General features: G+C 40.4%; 1 protein-coding gene across 2 annotated transcripts; it reads left to right on the forward strand.

The window, feature by feature from the left end:
• Positions 1-2,818: 2,818 nt before the first annotated feature.
• LOC139464860 (PAT complex subunit CCDC47-like) lies at positions 2,819-18,115 on the forward strand. Of its 2 annotated transcripts, none has more exons than XM_071246416.1 (13): positions 2,819-2,851; positions 5,410-5,550; positions 6,569-6,675; positions 7,475-7,594; positions 9,704-9,878; positions 10,147-10,331; positions 11,037-11,138; positions 11,707-11,811; positions 12,418-12,500; positions 13,206-13,264; positions 14,024-14,133; positions 14,504-14,671; positions 15,831-18,115. In XM_071246416.1, exons 2-13 carry the CDS (start codon positions 5,412-5,414, stop codon positions 15,900-15,902), a joined length of 1,425 nt encoding a protein of 474 aa, XP_071102517.1. In that variant the 5' UTR covers positions 2,819-2,851; positions 5,410-5,411; the 3' UTR covers positions 15,903-18,115. The 2 variants fall into 2 exon arrangements, with proteins under 2 accessions (XP_071102517.1, XP_071102518.1); XM_071246417.1 differs by lacking the exon at positions 2,819-2,851 and adding an exon at positions 2,859-2,890.
• The last annotated feature ends 2,582 nt before the right edge of the window (positions 18,116-20,697 follow it).

Below are 20,697 nucleotides of genomic sequence, written 5' to 3' on the forward strand. Positions count from 1 at the left end.
TGGAATATACCGTGGCCGTTGGCTGCCATTGGGAGGACGTGTGGTAGGAGAATTTTGTTGATGCATCGTTGAGCCGTAAGATTGCCCTGGAATGGGCCAAACCTGCCATGCTATGAAGAGAGATAGCTGCCCACATCATAACGCTACCCTCACCAAACCTGTCCACGTCCTAAACGCAGTTTCAGACGTAACGTTCTCCCCGACGTCTGTGGACTCGTGCTGTTCCATCCCCTCGAAGGAGAAATCCTAATTCGTCGCTGAACCAGACATCTCTCCATCGCAGTTGAGGCCGTACCATGTGTTGACGACACCAATGCAGTCGTTTTTGACGATGTTGTCGTCTTAATATGACACGTCGAACATGACGTCTTGCTCGTAGACCTCCTTCTCTTAAACGGTTTCGTACGGTCTGGTTGGTGACTCTGCGCAGTCTGGGTATTTGGGATGCGGTTGAGGTGGCTGTGGTCGTCCTTTCACGTAGGTGGCGCAGTCGGATATAGCGATCTTGGCCGGGGATGGTTACTCTTGGTCGACCCGACCTTGGCCGATCACATGTTGACCCATGCTGTTCAAACCGATCCCATTGCCTTGTGATGGTGCTGGGTGCAACATGGAAACCGTGGCTACAGCTGATGGGGATTCCCCTGCCTGCAAGCGGCCTGTGACGTTGTTTCTTTGCACGTCTGTTAATATTGGCATGTTGTTGAACTGTCACTGTTCGATTGACGCAGATGCCAGGCAATCAAAAACCTTCAATACCGTTCATAGTGCTGCTGCACGTGAGGTACGAGCAGCTCCGTGGCCCTTTTGTTTATGGACTGGGTGCGTTTTACCGAATCGTACGTGTTCCCCGACGAATGGTTTGCATGTTCTTGTTGTGATCATTTTGATGCACCTCTTGGTCGGCTATTTTTGCTTTTATGAAAGTTTGAAATAGGTAATGATCAAAGATAAATGAAACTTGTGAAAATATTTGTCATAAAAAGGAGAGGAGAAAATGAAAAGCACATAGCAAAATTAGAAAACTGCGCTAAATTCTAACTATGTTTGCCAAGCGTTCTCATTTACTCGTTGGTGGCTGTGGAAATCTTCCCAATTGGGAAGTACCAGAGCTACGTTCCTGTTCAGATCAGTTCTGTAAAATAGAATAGCATTATATACTTCGGTGTGAAAGAGTTTTCTGAAATTGAGAAAAGTGACATTTTTATTGCGGTGAACATAACCCTTTATATTTCACTGCAGTGAACATAACACTTTGACAGAACTATTGCCATACAAGTTACTTCCCCTCAATTTGTCTCTCTTTATTGTAAGTGTCTACTCCGTACACAAACTGTTCACGTCCTGTTTACGTTAGTTCCACATTGGTCATTATGGAGTAAATATGGCTTCTTCTCGTTTGCTATTATCTCGAAAATGTTTCGTTATAAACTGTAAATTTCTGATTTAACTCGTGAATCGTGACTGTTCGTTTCGCCAAGCGCCATTTTTGTCACTTGCCCAGGCTGTATTCTTTCGCTTCCAAAAGCTGTCTCGTAGTTTTCAAGAATATAGTTTTGTTAAAGTTGATTTGGTGTATAATCACATCTAATAGTATGATAAATAATCTTCCTCACCCTTAATACTTTTTAAATACTTTGGTTTATATTTTTTTAAGCTTTTGCAATCACGAAACTACTTTATAAGTCGCTAATACAAGGGTGGTGAACCGTCCCCGTGTGTGATTTCAGGAGAATTTATGTTTCAAGGTTTTACATTTGAAATGAAATAATTTAATTTTCCTGAAAACAAGAACACAAAAAAGCATATGATAAATAGGATATTCCATGTGTCGAGTGCAATATCGTGTCTCTCTCATCTCGTGACGGGGAAAAGGACGCCACTCGTGAAAATATCTCCTTTCTCCCCTTCACTCGATGAGGACATGAACACAGGACACACGGACAATACTATTTCAGCAAACTAATCATAGCGCCATTATCAGTTTCAGTGAAAGGAAAAACAATTCGTGAAAATGTCTTCACCGACTGGCGATCGAGTTAAATGAGAAATTTACAATTTATAACGAAACATTTGAAAGAGAATAACAAACGGCAAGAAGCGACATTAACTCCAATGTTGGCTATCTATCATTATTTTGCCTTGTCAATGTGGAACTAACGTGAAAAGGAAGTCAACAGTTTGTTTACAGGCCAGACATTTACGATAAAGGGAGACAATTTGAGGGGAGGTAACTCTTGTATGATATTAGTTCTGGCCAAGTGTTATGTTCACTGCAGTGACATATCAAGTGTTATGTTCACTGAAATGAAAATATCACTTTTTTCAACTTCGGAAAACTCCGTCTTTTACACTGAAGTATATAATAAATCCTTCTTTTCACATCAAAACGACCGCGTACGTGGTCTAATGGCAGAGCGCCCGGAAAGGGGGAGGTCCGGGGTTCGAACCCCGGCCGCGTCATACCACAAGACTGTGTACCGATCGGGGTATTTATGTTAAAGTGCGACTTGGTATCTCAGTGGGCTGGCCGTATAAATCGGCACCAGTCCGGAAGAGTACAAGCAGCCACACACACACACACACACACACACTCACACACACACACACTCGGACGCAGGAGCGCATTGCTATATAAGACCAGTTATTTTGGACGCGACGTAAAAGCCCATTTCACATCACCTCGCCTTCTCATCAAAACTGTATCGATCATCAATCATGTACTGTAGTATATAGATTCATATTCCGTTTCCATTTCCACAATCCTAAATCATCAAGATTTTCGTTTCAGTGTAATGCAACTTTTAGTATTTCCCGAGAACTCTTCAAGGAGAAGATTGGAAATCGTGAGGTAAGGTGATGCATTGAAATAGAAGCTACATTTTCTCACGTATGTTGCTCTTTCATGAAGTGAATTCATATAAAGTAATCAGATCATTTGGCACACGATGCATTCAGACGCGGAACGTGCGTATTGTACATTTGATGTTAAATGAGCGCCTGTAGTTACTCGCTTCATGGCTTCGCCGGTTACTGCGTCACCTGTTTTCGCGTGGGTAACGAATATTGGCAGCCTGGTCTTCGGCAATATGATCTAGGCGACGTGTAGTACTAATTATACAACAACAACATATTTAGAAATATGAAAACGACACTTGCGTACTTCAAACATCAATACATATATTTGTGTATTTGGTATGTTCGAGAACTGGTGGTTGAACAAGAAGCGTTTCATTGTCACCAGTAAGCCAAACTCGACGTATAATCCTGTTCGTTAGGACCACGCCCTGTCTCTGTGTGGCTGCCCCAGATTCATCCCATGTAATATTCGCGTTTGCTGGTGAAGAATATTCAGACGTTTTGCTGTGCCACAGATCCACAAACATGTCCGAAGACAGAATTTGCACAAATATACTTTTGTGTTCGTAGGTAGCATTATATTTTTCATATGGGGGGGGGGGGATTAGTCCCTTCCACTAATACTGATCAACTGAGGTGTGTAATTGATCAGTTTCAATGTGCTGTGCATAACATAAAATAAAGTACATAGATATGCTGTACACCTACATGAATACAGATTAACCTGTAACATCTGCGAGCCCAAATAACGATACATGTAACACTAGAATACCCCCAGGCCATAAACAGGTGATAAAAGAAATTCTGCTGTCCTGTGGGATACTGTTACATTGGACATACAGCCTTAGGAAAGTGCCAACACTTGGCGATGAAAATTGCAGTCTTTATTTTTAAAGCCAGATTTTAGTAAAAGCTGTTTGGACTAGTAGACCTAGCTAATGAAGTCTGTGTAATAACAATAACACTAAAATCTACTGAAAATGATCCTTAGCGCAATATGCAGACAATTTTTATTTGTTTTTTGTTTAATGCCACACTCAGCATTTTTCCAGCTATGTGGGGGAGGCCTGTAAATAATCAAGTCTTGACCAGATAATCCAAGTAATTTAGCATCGATGGCCTTCTAAGTTTTAGGCACAGACTGAAATTGATCCTCTAAAAACCTCATGGTCAAGAAGTCACTATGATTGTACACAGTTACATTTTCATATGTTTTACATTTTGTACATGTTGTATGGCAACAGTGTTATCATGGTTACAACATATAAAACCATAATTGAATTAAGGCAAATGTATTAATATGATCATTTTCATCTCAAGCTTCTCAAGGCTTAGATAGAACACCAAATAGTAAGAAAAAAAGAAGTCACTGAATTACATATCTAAACCCTCTTGAACATAAGGCTTCAACAGCCAAAGCAGACAGCAAATCAGCCCAACGACAAACACTTCCTAAGCCATCAATTTCAGTTTGACAAAGTCCAAACCCTTTCAACAGAAATCGCTTTTCATTTGATCACTTGCTTTCTGAACATGACATTTGCAAGCTTCTCTCAACCCAATCTCTCGCCTCGGACTAAAAAATGTCCCACTGTGATCGATGTAATGTTATGATCAGTCTACTAGCTACCCTCAGTCTGAAAATTTAAAAATGTCCTGTATGTGACTTTGAAAAAATATTTTCCAAGATTGAGTTTGGGAAATGTTCCTTCACTCTATACAGTTGATATGATATTCATAATATTTTGATGGGATAGAATCTGAATGTTGTGTGGAGGTGATGTTTTCATTATTTGAAAGTTTTAGGCCAGTTTTGCCATTATACCAGAATATGATAATGAACAACTTTAGCAATGTTTAAGGTGCGTCTAATTATAAGATAGGTTCATGGGGCAGTCACTCTGAAAAACAGGAACGATGATAACTCTTTAGACATCCTGGATTGTCTGTTTAAATAAATTTGACAAAATATTAGGTCATTCAAAACTGGTATCACAAAAAAATGTTCTAAGAATGTACTGCATGAAGATTTAAGAAAAAATCTTGTATCCTTTTTTATTTTATGTATTTCCCACAAAAGAACTACATTGGTATGTCCTCCCCTTTTACTGAATCAGTTGAACTTCTGTACCGTGGTACATACCAGTGTTAGAAATTGGCACTAGTCCAGTAGTCCTTGCCAAACTGCCTAATAGTTAAGGTATACAGACCAGTAGAAATTTGCCATTTTTAAGGGTTTTGCTATATGTTATCATTATAAGGAGGGGCGGTCGGGTAGCCTAGTGGTTAAAGCGTTCGCTCGTCACGCCGAAGACCCGGGTTCGATTCCCGACATGGGTACAATGTGTGAAGCCCATTTGTGGTGTCCCCTGCCGTGATATTGCTGGAATATTGCTAAAAGCGGCGTAAAACCATACTCACTCGCTCACTCATTATAAGGACTAGTGGACTAAACATGTTAGTTTCTACCCTTGAAATACTCAACCTAAATACCCCTGGACACAGCATGTATGTGATCATATGATGATGTATGCATTTCCTTACTTTCAGATATGTTGACCATGTCTAGGAAAGGGCTACTGATTCTGGTGTTCCTGTCCTCTGTTGTGGCACTGTGTGTTGCTAGGCAGCCCCACGATGCTGATATCGATGATAATGAGTTTGCAGAGTTTGAAGAATTTGAAGATGAAGGTGCCATTGTATTTCTGACTTCCCACTTCCTCCTCCTGTAAATGTAACTCACGTCATTAAAGCTCAGTTCACACATTGTATAGTTTGTCCCCACTTATGTCTTGTACGACATATTAAAACGTCTTGACTGTGATTCGCTAGAGATACGATGAATTGGGATATTTAAATTGTTTGTCAACTTTTGATTGGACTACAATGTTATGACCATATTTGCAGATAGCTTCAGAATATTTTGGATAATCTATACACTAGGGCTGTTACAATTCACTCGCGTATTCGGTAACCATTCATGAATTGAATTCGTTATTCATGGCCACTAGAATCGAATATTTATGAATATGCTATCATGTATATTTACATACCCTGTACCTAAAAATATCCATAAGAACATATAAAATGCATAGATTTCTTTCAATGACAACACTCTAATAATATGTAATTTGATAGTATTGTTTTTACTGGTCATTGTCGCATTTGAGCAGATACTAGTACCTGGATAAGTGCAGTATATAAATGTTTAATTTATTAATAAATAACAAACCTTGTCAAATAAATTATGATGATATTGTTACACTGAATATAATAAATACTACATAAACTGCTGACTTGTAATTGTGAATTAATATTTGTATTCGTTACCCTATATTCGCGATATGAATCATATTCGCCTCATAGTGTATTTGTTGCAGCCCTACTATACACAGTGTCCGAAATTACTGCCTGTTTTCTGTTTGGCTGCATGAATTTACCAGCCTGATTAACTAGCAGATAATATTTTGATTAATTAAGTATTCAGTTTTACCAGAACTCATTGTAGATTCTCAAGTGATTGTTTGCATTATTTTAACTGAATCAAGATGCTATTTATATCTCATGTTTTGTGATTTTTCAATATTTATAATGTCTGGATGTGGACAGGTAACTTTGAGGATGGGCAGGCAACACTTATGGGTCAACTGCCCGACTGTCTTGTTGGGTTTTTAAATTATTTCAAATACTGTCCAACTATGTTCTATAGAAGAAGAGGCTGTAATAGAGGAAGAACCTATAGTAGAAAAGAAAGTGCAACCACGGGACATCGCTGGGGAGGAAGTTGAAGAAGAGGATGATGAAGTTGTTGTAGAGGTACGTATCAATATTTATGTGTGCATGGTAAGGGCCAGTTTTATAGACATGTGCCATATGGGCAAGAAATGTTTGATAGGCAAAGTAGACACAATTAATAGATAACAACTTCTTTAATTACTGTAATTTGTTATCCATAAATTGTGTCTACTTTGTCACATAGAGAAGTATAGGTAAGTGTAGGGATAGTATCATGATTTGTACATGGTAAGGGCCAGTTTTATAGACATGTGCCATATAGGGAAGGGTAAGTGTAATAGTCAGGCTCGGTCGGAAACAATCGAGACCTTTGGTTTTCGCCCACGTTTCCAAAATTGTTTTGAAGATTTTATAGCTATTAAATCTATGATTATTAATTATTACATACACGTCTTGTGTGTAAAAACTATGTTTATTGAGGGTATAAGATCAATTAAATGTTTCATCATATTATTTAACAGTTATAGTTAGCTCCAGTGATCTGCTCAAAGAGTATGACAATCTACTGGCACTTACGTCATCAATATATTTGATGTACGGCTTGCAGTTAGTTCATGTATGTATTGAAATTGTAACTGTCATAAATAACAACAAGAAGTAAAGATTTCAGCTGACTTTTATTATTTGTTATAGTTTTCTTTTACATCCTTTTTAACAATATCTCTTTGAAACTGACGGTTGGGATGGGACAGAAAATATCTAGACGACCACGTCCCCCATCCACAACCCCTTAAAATAAGTATAGAGATAGTAATGTGGTTTGTACATGGTAAAGGCCAGCTGACTTCGGTATGTCCACAAAGTCCTTTTGCTGTTGCAGACAGAAGATGATGAGTTTGAACATCTTCAGGATGAAGAAGAGTTTGAAGGTTTTGACAAGGAGAGAGGTTCAACCAAGGGGAAGTCCCAGGACAAGCTACCTGATCTGGAGATGGCCAAGGTGAGATATACGTGTATTTAGCTGACATGTGCAGCAATGATCTGGCTGAGATGGTAACAATTAGCAATACAAAGCTCCTAGGTTTCCAGGTTAGAATAAGTCCCCAGCAATCTATGCTGGTTGTGTGGGAGGTGGCTTATTGGGTTGGATGGTCAGGTGTGGTGACTTGGTTGAGTGTTATGCCATCAGTCACTTCTCAACATATTAATCACTAGGTTGTTCGGTCCAGTTGGTTGGTTTGTTGTTTAACACCGCACTAAGCAATATTTCATCTATATGACGTCAGTCTGGACCAGACAATCCAGTAATTGATATCATGAGCATCGATCCACACAATTGGGATACGATGACATGCACCAACCAAGTCAGCAAGCCTGAACACCCAATCCCGTTAATCGCCTCTTACGACAAGCATAGTCGTCTTTGACAGCAAATGTGGGTTGTGGGACCTATTCTACCCCGGATCTTCACGAGTTTGTCTGATCCAGAGTTGATAGATTCAGTAAGCTATACAAAGGGCAGTTGTCACGAGCTAGGGGGATAGATTCAGTTAGCTATACCAAGGGCAGTTGTCACGAGCTAGGGGGATAGATTCAGTTAGCTATACCGAGGGCAGTTGTCACGAGCTAGGGGGATAGATTCAGTTAGCTATACCGAGGGCAGTTGTCACGAGCTAGGGGGATAGATTCAGTTAGCTATACCGAGGGCAGTTGTCACGAGCTAGGGGGGTAGATTCAGTTAGCTATACCGAGGGCAGTTGTCACGAGCTAGGGGGATAGATTCAGTTAGCTATACCGAGGGCAGTTGTCACGAGCTAGGGGGATAGATTCAGTTAGCTATACCGCGGGCAGTTGTCACAAGCTAGGGGGATAGATTCAGTTAGCTATACCGAGGGCAGTTGTCACGAGCTAGGGGGATAGATTCAGTTAGCTATACCGAGGGCAGTTGTCACGAGCTAGGGGGATAGATTCAGTTAGCTATACCGAGGGCAGTTGTCACGAGCTAGGGGGATAGATTCAGTTAGCTATACCGAGGGCAGTTGTCACGAGCTAGGGGGATAGATTCAGTTAGCTATACCGAGGGCAGTTGTCACGAGCTAGGGGATAGATTCAGTTAGCTATACCGAGGGCAGTTGTCACGAGCTAGGGGGATAGATTCAGTTAGCTATACCGAGGGCAGTTGTCACGAGCTAGGGGATAGATTCAGTTAGCTATACCGAGGGCAGTTGTCACGAGCTAGGGGGATAGATTCAGTTAGCTATACCGAGGGCAGTTGTCACGAGCTAGGGGGATAGATTCAGTTAGCTATACCGAGGGCAGTTGTCACGAGCTAGGGGATAGATTCAGTTAGCTATACCGAGGGCAGTTGTCACGAGCTAGGGGGATAGATTCAGTTAGCTATACCGAGGGCAGTTGTCACGAGCTAGGGGGATAGATTCAGTTAGCTATAATGAGGGCAGTTGTCACGAGCTAGGGGGATAGATTCAGTTAGCTATACCGAGGGCAGTTGTCACGAGCTAGGGGGATAGATTCAGTTAGCTATACCGAGGGCAGTTGTCACGAGCTAGGGGGATAGATTCAGTTAGCTATACCGAGGGCAGTTGTCACGAGCTAGGGGGATAGATTCAGTTAGCTATACCGAGGGCAGTTGTCACGAGCTAGGGGGATAGATTCAGTTAGCTATACCGAGGGCAGTTGTCACGAGCTAGGGGATAGATTCAGTTAGCTATACCGAGGACAGTTGTCACGAGCTAGGGGGATAGATTCAGTTAGCTATACCGAGGGCAGTTGTCACGAGCTAGGGGGATAGATTCAGTTAGCTATAATGAGGGCAGTTGTCACGAGCTAGGGGGATAGATTCAGTTAGCTATACCGCGGGCAGTTGTCACGAGCTAGGGGGATAGATTCAGTTAGCTATACCGAGGGCAGTTGTCACGAGCTAGGGGGATAGATTCAGTTAGCTATACCGAGGGTAGTTGTCACGAGCTAGGGGATAGATTCAGTTAGCTATACTGAGGGCAGTTGTCACAAGCTAGGGGGTTTTCAGTTAGCAAGGTAAACGTTGCACCATGAGCATTTTGAGCACTGACTGAAACATTTCACTTGCCAGGTGCCTCTTCATCTTCGCACCAACTGGGACAGCTTCTACCTGGAGATGCTGATGATAGCAGGCCTCGGGGTGTACTTCCTTAATTTCCTGGCAGGCAAGACCAAGAATGGAAAACTGGCTCAGTGTTGGCTGGGGTCACACAGAGAGATATTGGAGTCCAACTTTGCCATCGTGGGTAAGTGTCGTAGACCATGTTGGTGTCGCACAGAGAGATATTGGAGTCCAACTTTGCCATCGTGGGTAAGTGTCGTAGACCATGTCGGTGTCGCAGAGAGAGATATTGGAGTCCAACTTTGCCATCGTGGGTAAGTGTCGTAGACCATGTCTGTGTCGCACAGAGAGATATTGGAGTCCAACTTTGCCATCGTGTGTAAGTGTCGTAGACCAAGTCGGTGTTGGACAAGGGAAGTAGTGTTGGTTATTATCCGATCCTGTGGTTCCAGGAGATGATGGCTCGGCCAAAGAAGTGACATCCGGCATCCTGATGAAGGACTCTGAGAATGTGTATGCGCTGTGGTGCAGCGGCCGGACCTGTGTGGAGGGGATGCTGGTGGAGCTGAAGCTGCTGAAGCGCCAGGACCTCATCAACTGCCTCCTGCGTCTCTTCAAGCCAGCATCGGACCAGGTGGTAAGTCTCCAGGCGCCAGGAGTTACAACTAACATTCAAGTTCAACATTTGCACATCAAAATGTGGTCTTGTGGTTTGTTCAACTTTGTGAGATTCTGGATTGATACAGTCAAGTCCTTTCAAATTTTCACTTTTCTTTGGGCAAATGGCTGTAACTAACCCTAGTCATAGCACTTGCGTGTGTATACTGAGATGAAAATTTTATGTGGAATTCCATGGATTTTGTTTCGTCAAGGTTCACTTTCTTATTTATATCATTACAGTATATGCTTTAATCATATAATATCCCCTGACCCCCGGCTATTTTCAATGTGTTTTTTAGAAAACCCATTCCCGTCCCTGTATATCATCATAGTATATACCACAGTATGACCCTCAAACTCAAGCCAGCTGTATGCACCAGAGCTGTCATTGGCAGACCAACATTTATAGAATACCATGAAGCCATGTCATCATTGATCAGGGACTTGAAGCATTCAGTCTTGAGGCGCAGATTAACTATCTGGGATCTCAAGTACAAAGTGTCGTCCCTGGGACCTGTATCTGCCTTTTATTATTTCTCTTTTCCTGAAGATATGTTGCACTGTCTGAAACCGACTTTCTCTTCGAAGAGCAGGTGTACCGCATAGGCTAATTTTGTCAGTGGAGACGGTCTTTATGTCATATGTTGACTGGTGTTGTGAGTGAGTGGTTGTTGTGTTGTAGGTTGTCACTGTGGACATGGAGAAGGCCATTATGGACAAGTTTGTGTTCTGCATTGCACACAAGAAAGTTGCAACCAAACTGCACAAGGATATGCAGGACTTGGTGAGTTGTTTACTCTGCACTCTGTAAAAACCTCTCGGGGGATATGAAATATACAAACACGATGAGTTCTGAGGATTTATAGACTACACAAACGTGATGGATCTCAGGGATTTATCAACTACACAAACGTGATGGATCTCAGGGATTTATCAATTCACAAACATGATGAGTTCTGAGGATTTATCGACTACACTAACATGATGTATCTCAGTGATTCATCCACTACACAAACATGATGGATCTCAGGGATTCATCCACTACACAAACATGATGGATCTCAGGGATTCATCCACTACACAAACATGATGGATCTCATTGATTCATCCACTACACAAACATGATGGATTTATCAACTCACAAACAAGGTAGATCTGAATATTTTATCAACCACACAAACATGATGGATCTCAGGGATTTATCAATTCACAAACATGATGGATCTCAGGTATTTATCCACTACACAAACATGACGATTCACTGTTATCAGGTTATCACGAGTCACGGTGAGTGAGAAATAGAGCAATGTGTGTGTATGTAACCATGGTAACCTGTTGTTGTGTGTTGACAGAGTCAGTTCACGGAGAGGAAGAATGTGGACCGCTACGACCTACCTGCATCTTACCAAGTGCTGTCAGAAGTTGGGGAAGCCACATCCGCCATCCTCGACAAGAAGGCAAGTAGCTGTAGCTGTAGACTTCTGTTGATGTTCAAAGTGATCATTCATGATGACTGTCTTATTCTAGAGACATTGTGTATGACATGGCATTAGAAACACTACTGATATCAACACGTCTTATTGTGAAAAATCAGATGGCACAAGTGACACTTAAGAGGTGACTATCCTTGTTGCAAGAGGGGACTAATGGGATCAGGTGGTCAGACTCCCTGACTTGGTTGATGCCTGTCATCCTATCCAAATTGCATAGATCGATGCTCATGATGTCAATCACTTGATTGTTTGGTCCAGGCCTGCCCTCATATGTCTGGAATATTGCTGCGTGCAAACACACAAACAAAACTCCACAAGGATCAGCAGCATTTGATAGTATCATTCTTATCAAGTCTAAATGCTTCATTTTTCTTAAAATTTGAACTGAATAGAAATGACAGGAAATGTTGGCATGTTTAACATCTTTGTCTTGTTCAAGTACGACCAGCTTCTGACTCTGAGGACCAGTGAATTAATGTTTACACTAGACGCGAGTCTAAAGAAAATATATTTCTATGTGGATGAACTGCTGCTACAGACTAGTGTATGACACATTTGCTGCTGTTTCAGGTGTGTCAGGTGCTGACGAAGTTCGAGGGTCTGGTGGATTTCATGCATTTCTCTGATCAGTACTCGGGACCTAAAAACCAGGAGTAAGTTCAAATTATTATTCCACCAGTAGTAAGTCTTTATGCCAGCATGTTGCTGCATTTGTTTGGCGCAACTTTTCATAAATCGGCCTTGGGCATGTTGGGTATTGAAACAGATTTATCACGTTGTATGTTTTTGAATTTCTTGAACAATACTTGAAATTGCACATTGCGCATTTGTGGTGCTTGATCCTGTGTACAGCGCTCAGGTCACAAAACTGTGAGTAGGTGGATGGATGCACGGTGATTGGCAGGTGACTCCTGTGTTTTACTGGGGCTTCTGGAGCAGTGGGGTAGCCTAGTGGTAAAAGCGTTTGTTCGTAAGCCGAAGGCCTGTGTTCGATTCCCCATATGTGTGCAATTTATGAAGCCCATTCCTGGTGTCACCCACCATGATATTGCTGGAATTAGAGAATACTCACTCACTCTGGGGCTTCTGTCCTGCCTGTCAATGAAGCACATATAGCACATGTGGAGTCTCCATTGGCAAGGGATGTTGTTTAAAATATGCCTCTGTACACCCAGCAGTGAATGGGTACCCGGTAGTTTGGATTCTATACTCCCTAGGAAGATGAGAACGAAAATTGAATGCACACTGATCCATCAATTCCAAGTAACAGTAATGTTCTACCATAGAATCTGGTGCATTAGATAATTATTATCTTTTTTATCCTTATTAGTATTATATATTTGCATTTTTATTTCCAGTGAGTCACAGCCTACCAAAATGCCCACAACTAAATCGGTGCTAATCTTTAGTTTTAATGGTAAGTGTCTTCACCAAGTTCTCTTGACCAAGGAGACACATTCTGCAAAGAATCGTGTTAAATGTGGCAAATATGAAAGCAAAATAACTTTTCAGTTTGTAAACATTAACGTAACCGATGCAACGTGATTGAAGCGATATTTCCAAAGAGACATCATTGATCTCACCCAAACCATGTCTCGTGTTAAAGTCAGTTTTGAATGATAAATCATTTTATGACCCCCTGGCAAAAATGAAATCAGAATACCAAATATTGATGGTCAAGATAGTTTATAGTAAAGCATCATGTTGCTTGTGCTGATAACACATCCTCTATGATGTCTATGTAAGGAATTTTGATTAGATTTGGGGGATGATTTCTCCATCTGATAAGATATTTGCTGACCTCAGCAAAATGTCAAGGTCACCTACAGGCAGAATGTGACCTCCAGAGACCACAGTGTACAATATGAAACAAAGCTTTGTCAAACACGAATTTAGTCCATGAATAATGTTTCAGTGATGATAAGTAGTGAATACCTTTATCAAAGTCAAGGTCATTTATTTGTCTTCTTTGTGTCAAATGTCAAGGTTAAAATTGATTCAGAATGTGTTTCATCGGTGTGTTCAACTGATGTGTTCCAATGGCTTATGTTGTGTGTTTTGGTTGGTTTCTGAGACTTGAGGACAAAATTGTTTGTTACATTCAGGAAACGTGGGGAAATGGCTATGTGTTTTCTGTGTCAGCCTAGTATGTAAAAGTTAACCCTGATTTTGGCAGTTCCTGGACGAGGAAAGACAAAGACTTCTGACATGGAGGTGATCCGACCCTTGCTGCAGCTTGTGTTTTATTGTATGGACAAGATCGGTCGTCTGCAGCTGAGTCGGGAAGTAAGTAACTGCCTTTCTTCAACTTTATCAAAGTTCCCCTCCCTGGTGTAGAGGATAGACATTTGTCCAGAGAGCAGAAGGTCGGTGTTTTTTCGATCACTAAGTGTGACATACCAAAAGACGTGGTCCTTGTTGTTACCCAGTCTGGAGCTTGGCATTGATAAGATATAACATACTGTGTCTGAGTGGGGTATCCATATTCATCTGGTTCATGGTATTTCAGTGGGCTGGCAATAAAAAGGCATTAGTCCGGACTAGTTCATACAGGCACTCACCCGCACATACACATCCATCTATAAGTGCAATAGTATTTCGCCTCACCTGAACAGGATCCAGGCTTCCCCTGATATGATATGTTGTTATTGTGCAGGCTAAGAACAAATCTGAAAAGAATCGACAGAAGGCCGAAGAAGTGTTTCTGAAGCAGGCCCACGCCCAGAGACAAGAAGCAGCTCAAGCTCGCCGGGAGGAGAAGAAACGAGCGGAGAAGGAGCGACTTCTGTCAGAAGAAGATCCTGACAAGGCCCGCAAGTTGGAGGTGAGCTGGACTATCAGACCTGTATTGATACCTCTTTGCACCTTGAATGAATATTATTGATTAAAGTAGGATTCATATGTGCAATAAGGTCCAGCTATGTTTGATCTTTAAGCTCCATGTAGAAGACAGACAGTAAAAATGATTTCTTTTTGCAACAAACCCAGCAATTCCACACACACCCCCGATGTTATTGTTAGTCCTTCAGCTGTTAGTGAGAAAATACAATCTCAAGTCCTCTGCTCTTATTTTTGTTTTAATGTGTAGCTGCTTCAATGTGTGTTCCGGTGTTCAATGTGTTCCTGTGTTGTATGTTTTCTGGTGTTGAATGTGTTCTTGTGTTGAATGTGTTCTTGAATTGAATGTTTATTCCTGTTGTGAAGTGTTCTTGGATTGAATGTCTGTTCCTGTGCTGAATGTGTTTTTGGATTGAATGTCTGTTCCTGTGTTGAATGTCTGTTCCTGTATAGAATGTGTGTTCCTGTGTTGAATGTGTGTTCTTGGATTGAATGTCTGTTCCCGTGGTGAATGTGTTTTTGGATTGAATGTCTGTTCCTGTGGTGAATGTGTTTTTGGATCGAATGTCTGTTGCTGTGTTGAATGCGTGTTTTTGGATTGAATGGCTGTTCCTGTGGTGAGTGTGTTCCTGTGTTGAATGTCTGTTGCTGTGTTGAATGCATGTTTTTGGATTGAATGTCTGTTCCTGTGTTGAATCTGTGTTCCTATGTTCTGAAACTGACCGTGTGTTCCATTCTTGAATGTCTGTTCCTGTGTTGAATCTGTGTTCCTATGTTCTGAAACTGACCGTGTGTTCCATTCTTGAATGTATGTTTCTGTGTTCTGAAGTTGAATGTGTGTTACTAACATTTCAAATTTAAATACCAAACAAAACATCACTTACCTCTCTTACTGGTCTCATTTATAGGCAGTCTGAATTACATTTTGTGCATAAGCAAGGCATATGTTCAGATACCAAGTTACTGATATAAAATGTGTTGTGTGATCCAATGTAAACATCTGAGACCTGCTTCACTTTAAACTTTCCTTCCACATCAAGCCGACATGTGATGGTACAACTGGAATACTGTTAAAAGCAGCGCTAAGACCTGCTAAACTCACTCACTGTATTGAGGTTTTGGCACATGTATTTGTTGTTTTACAGGAACGTGAGAGTCGCCGTGAAATGAAGAGAAAACAGCCAAAGATGAAGATGATGAAGATGAAGGCAATGTAGACCATGATGAATTTGACAGTGTGTTTAGGCAGGTGGCCACAGACTCTAGACAACTCAACCAAGTGTGAATATATTATACCAGAAATGGAACAAGTTCCACAGTGTCATTGCATGCAGACATGATTGTTAAGCGGTTGCAACCATATCACCATTTCATTTTACCTCTCGACTTTTTTCTAGACCAAATACACCACCTGCTGGCGGAGCTAATCATGTAATAGCTGACGTAGGCACTGTCCATCATCAGTAGAGGTCTTTTACTTTTGCTTCTTTTACTTCTCATGATCATTTCTCTTCAGTTCTTCTTGGATGAGACCAAAATTGTCATTGTACGTAAATGCTCAAGGGCTGCAGCTATGGGGGAATTTGACCATGATTTGGTTGTTGACTAAAGCCTTGGGCAGGAGAGGTATTTTATTACATCCATAAATGACCAGCTATCTGTGACTAGTAGTAATACCTTTCTACAAATGTGTTATTGACTTTATAAAGAAACAGAACAGAATCGTGATTGAAAGATGAAGGTGATGAAATTGGAAAACAGGCTTTTAGCTTTAGTTTCTTATGTTATTTGCTAAATAGGGCAGAAATGCAGATATTTCTTCACATTAATGAAAATACATATGAACCAGAACTATGCCTTTTGCTATGCCTTTTACAAAGATATGTATCATAGATTTAGATTGATTGAATACTTAGGGATCAAGTAACATATGGTCCTCATTGGCCTGTTTAACTCATTGCCTTCTGTCTGTAAGGTTCTGTTGAAGCATTTTCAGAGAGTTCTTGACCCTGGTTGTCTTTGTGTAAAGCATTGCCTGTTACTATCAGGTTAATTTGTCTGCTCATATAAAGCCTGTTTGAGAATATCTGTCAAAGGCACGGATAGTCGCTTATGGTCACAGATGGATGAACACACATCTATGATGAGAACCATGTTTGTGAACAATAGTCACAGAGGGTCATTGATATATCCTTTTATTACCTATAGGGTTAGTCATAACCAAGTTCATAAAACATGTATGTGTACTATTGCAAATATCACTTCATGGTCACCATTGTTTGCGTCATCCAGGCTTCATGGTTGACATCATTCAAATCTTATTGTGACGTAAGGTCGGAATGACGTCACACTATAAATGACATACACATACACAGCTGAAGATTGTTGACGCCATTCGACAAATGTGGTTTTCTTAGACGGCGGTCATGGTCAGTGCATTTTTATTAGGGAGAGCCAAAAAAGATTAAAAAATCATAGGTAATAAAGAAATTATTACACTCCCACGTGTGCCATAATGACTTCATGAAACTTGCTCGGGAAACACAAGAATTCTCACACTCGTTTCCTAAAATCAGTAGAACACACATGCTTGTATGAAAATCTCTATTTATTTTTAAATTGTCATACTTTTGTGTTGCATATAATATATAATGTGTGTGATGGCAGTCTGATGAATGGTGTTGTTCACTGCCAGTGTTTATTTTATCCCAGACACAAAAGAAGGAATGGTGAAAATATACACAGTTTTAACATTTGTATTTCATTTCCATTTTCAAATTCATTTGTTTATAGATGAGAATGCCTGGACATGAAAGTACAGGATGTAATTTTTGGTCTTCCAGTAGTGTAGCCTTTTCATTAACTTTCTTTGCCATTTGTACACTTTTCTCGGAACTTTGGCCTTTCTATGTCAATAGTCAAGATATATAATGTAACATACCTGTAATACCAGCTCATCATGTCAGTGAAACATGAGAGTGTAATGTAGTTGTCATACGATCAATTATTGTGCGGTGTGAGTGAGTGTGGTTTAAGGTACAAGATGGGTGTATGTCAGGCTACATGGTTACACACACCAGCTATTTATTGTACAGGGGCTTCATGGATATCAGCACATACTACAGTATAAATCATCAGGGCTGTAACATTACAAGGCAATAGTTTCACTGGCGATGGAATATTAATGGGCTTTAGTTGAGTCATAGGTTACAGGAATTAGATTTGGAATATGCCTTTCGTGTATTCTGATCACATTGAGGATGTGACATTACATGTAACAACTGGTACCTGACTTTCACCCCACTGTATTTGGCAGATACTAAACTAATCAGATCATTTGGACCTCATTTTACCCTGATCCTGTATGTTGTTTGACCATGTATGTTGTTTGTCTTCTTCTGTTTGTGTACAAAGTGAATCCAATAAAATGTCCGTGTTTGTACCATATGCAAAGTTTGGTTTCCTTTGAATGTCAAGAGAAACAGCCTCAGAAGCAAACAGAATTAACTTATTGTTGGCGTAGTAGGGATGAATCTTTGTAGATATCATCTGAACCCGTGAATATCAGGGGTAGAACAGGTCTTCAACAACCCATGTTTGACTTAAAAGGCGATTATGCTTGTTGTAAGAGGCAAACGGTATCGACTGGTCAGGCTCACTGACTTGGTTGATGCATGTCATTGTATCCCAATTGTGCGGATCGATGCTCATGATCTCACTTACTGGATTGTCAGGTCCAGACGTCATATAGTTGGAATGTTGCTTTGTGAGGCCTTAAACAACAAATAAATAAATATATCATCTAAACAGAAAAACGGACAACAGCCCACAATATTGCACAGAAACTGATGAAGGTTCAAGACAAAAGGCATAAATCTTAAGACATCGTAACTGAACAGCAAAACTAAATATAAGCGACAAAAACCCTTTCCATATTCATAAGAAAACTCTGCCAAAAACAGAGTCGATTGTACGATTCCGACTATCACGTGCATGTGTTTATGAATCACTATCAAATAGGTGTTCGTGAAAAGCTGAGCATATCCTGCACCACTGGAGGCACCCACCACAATAACATGCAAAGACAAGTTCATTGTTTACCTGAAAAAAAAACCAGGAAGGCAAATAAGGAATTGCATTGGGCATCATTTATGTCACTGATGTGTCAAAAATGGAAATGTCCTCCACATCTCTACCATAAAACTTGTTGATAGCTTTAGTGAGGCCTTAAATGATGTAACCTTGATCAAACATCTTCTGAGCAAGAGCTTCTATGGCGCTCTTTGAAATCTTGGTAGAAAGAGCATTCTAGTTTGTACGTCATAAGCTGTGAAATGTAGACACCAAGGATTGGATCGTCAGGAAAAATGCTCGACATAAAGGGAAAGTTGACACTCTTGTCACTCGGAATCTTTATGCACATATGAAAACGGTCTCACAGATCTTCTTTATTTCCAGTTCAAGTGGAAAGATCAGCTGAAGCTACAAAAAAGTAATAGTCTATTTGATGGTTATTGAACGAAATCTGTTCATGGAATAACCTGAAGCTCAAGTTAAACTTCATGGCCAAATTACCTTCTTTTCATTTTGCCATTTCAAGCAGAAAGTTTGATACATATGGGTTAAGAAACAAATCAGCAAGAAGGGGAGTGCAGTTGGATGCGGATGCCTACTTCCTGCCTAAATGTCTAACCATCAAATTCTACATAGATGTTATCAGTAAGGAAGTCCAGCATTTCACATATTGTTTTCTCAGTAAATTTCAGATGGCATTTGCCTTCATTTTGGACAACCTGGGCTGAAGATAGATATATAACTATATCTAAGGTCACCACGGTTTGTAACAAATGCCAAATGGATCAAGGAATGAAGTTCTTCCTGAAGTTTGTCATGTGGGAAAGTGGTGTACAAAGTTAAAAAATCAAATGTTTTGACAGAACTGAACTTAATTATTTTCCGAGACTTTTAAATGTCACGTAAATCGTTGGAGCTTCCGAGAATCAACATGGTATTAATTCCACTTGTCTCAAATACTTTCTATGAATATATAGAAAGTCCTTCATTGATTGTATTAAGGATTATGGATAATCTTTGCGAGAGGGAGTTAGTTGTACATTTGCTGGACCCAGCAATATATCTCTCTTTGTTCGGATTTTTATGATGCTTTGGAATCCAGTACCAAAGAGGAAAGGACATGTCTTCAGGTTTGGGAGTTGAGAGTACTGATGCTTGGTTTGGGCAGAATTCTTCCTCAGTTAACATAATGGCCTTATATGTGGCATTATTTGATATGCCACTTATACCAAGATCTTTAATAAAACAGTTAATGTAGTGATGTTGACATACAATGGTTGGCCTTGTAAGTGGGAACAACAACAAACATTTCATGTAGGGCAGCCAGACTTTGTTCCTATTTTCAGTTTGTGAATTCTACCATTGACAACATCATGCACTGACTTTACACTCTCTGAAAGACGTTCAACATATTCTTCTCGTTTGGCCCATTTATTGGCATATGTTTCGGCAGCATCCATAATGATCTTAAAAGTTGTGACACCAATTGATAGGAGGCTGTTCACGACGGTTTGGTCCATATTTGAATAACTGACGAAGGTTGGTATTGTCAATAATAGAGAAGCTACCTATGATTATATCATCTTAACGTTGGAAGCAGTATGGTGACTCTTGGCAGTCACGAGCAGTAGGAATTTACATCAAAATGAAATTTACACTTTCCTATAATTGAACAATCTGTATGAAAATGTGTTCGAATAGGAAAATGATAGTGTTAGTGGTTCCTTGTAATAGTGTTGCATTTGGGGAAAAGAATGTTTCTTAAATTTAAGGCATCAATTTACTTGTCTGCAAATTTCAAATTTAAGAACATGCGTCTTCGTCTGATTTACTGGAGTCTGTTTCTGGTTTGGCCAAACCTTTCAAAGCAGTATTAAGAGCTCAACTCTCTAGGCGGTATTGTGGGCTCTTACTGGCCCACCCATCAGGACAAGTTCT

This window comes from Haliotis cracherodii, unplaced genomic scaffold (genome assembly GCF_022045235.1).
Source record: "Haliotis cracherodii isolate W230 unplaced genomic scaffold, xgHalCrac1.p SCAF_17, whole genome shotgun sequence".
Taxonomy (NCBI): Eukaryota; Metazoa; Mollusca; class Gastropoda; order Lepetellida; family Haliotidae; genus Haliotis; species Haliotis cracherodii.

Coding starts and splice junctions, on each gene's coding strand:
- LOC139464860 (XM_071246416.1), top strand. CDS start 5,412: ATGTTGACCATGTCTAGGAAAGGGCTACTGATTCTGGTGTTCCTGTCC. Junction 6,676..7,474: donor ATGATGAAGTTGTTGTAGAG/GTACGTATCAAT, acceptor TTGCTGTTGCAG/ACAGAAGATGATGAGTTTGA. Junction 12,501..13,205: donor TCGGGACCTAAAAACCAGGA/GTAAGTTCAAAT, acceptor TTTTATTTCCAG/TGAGTCACAGCCTACCAAAA.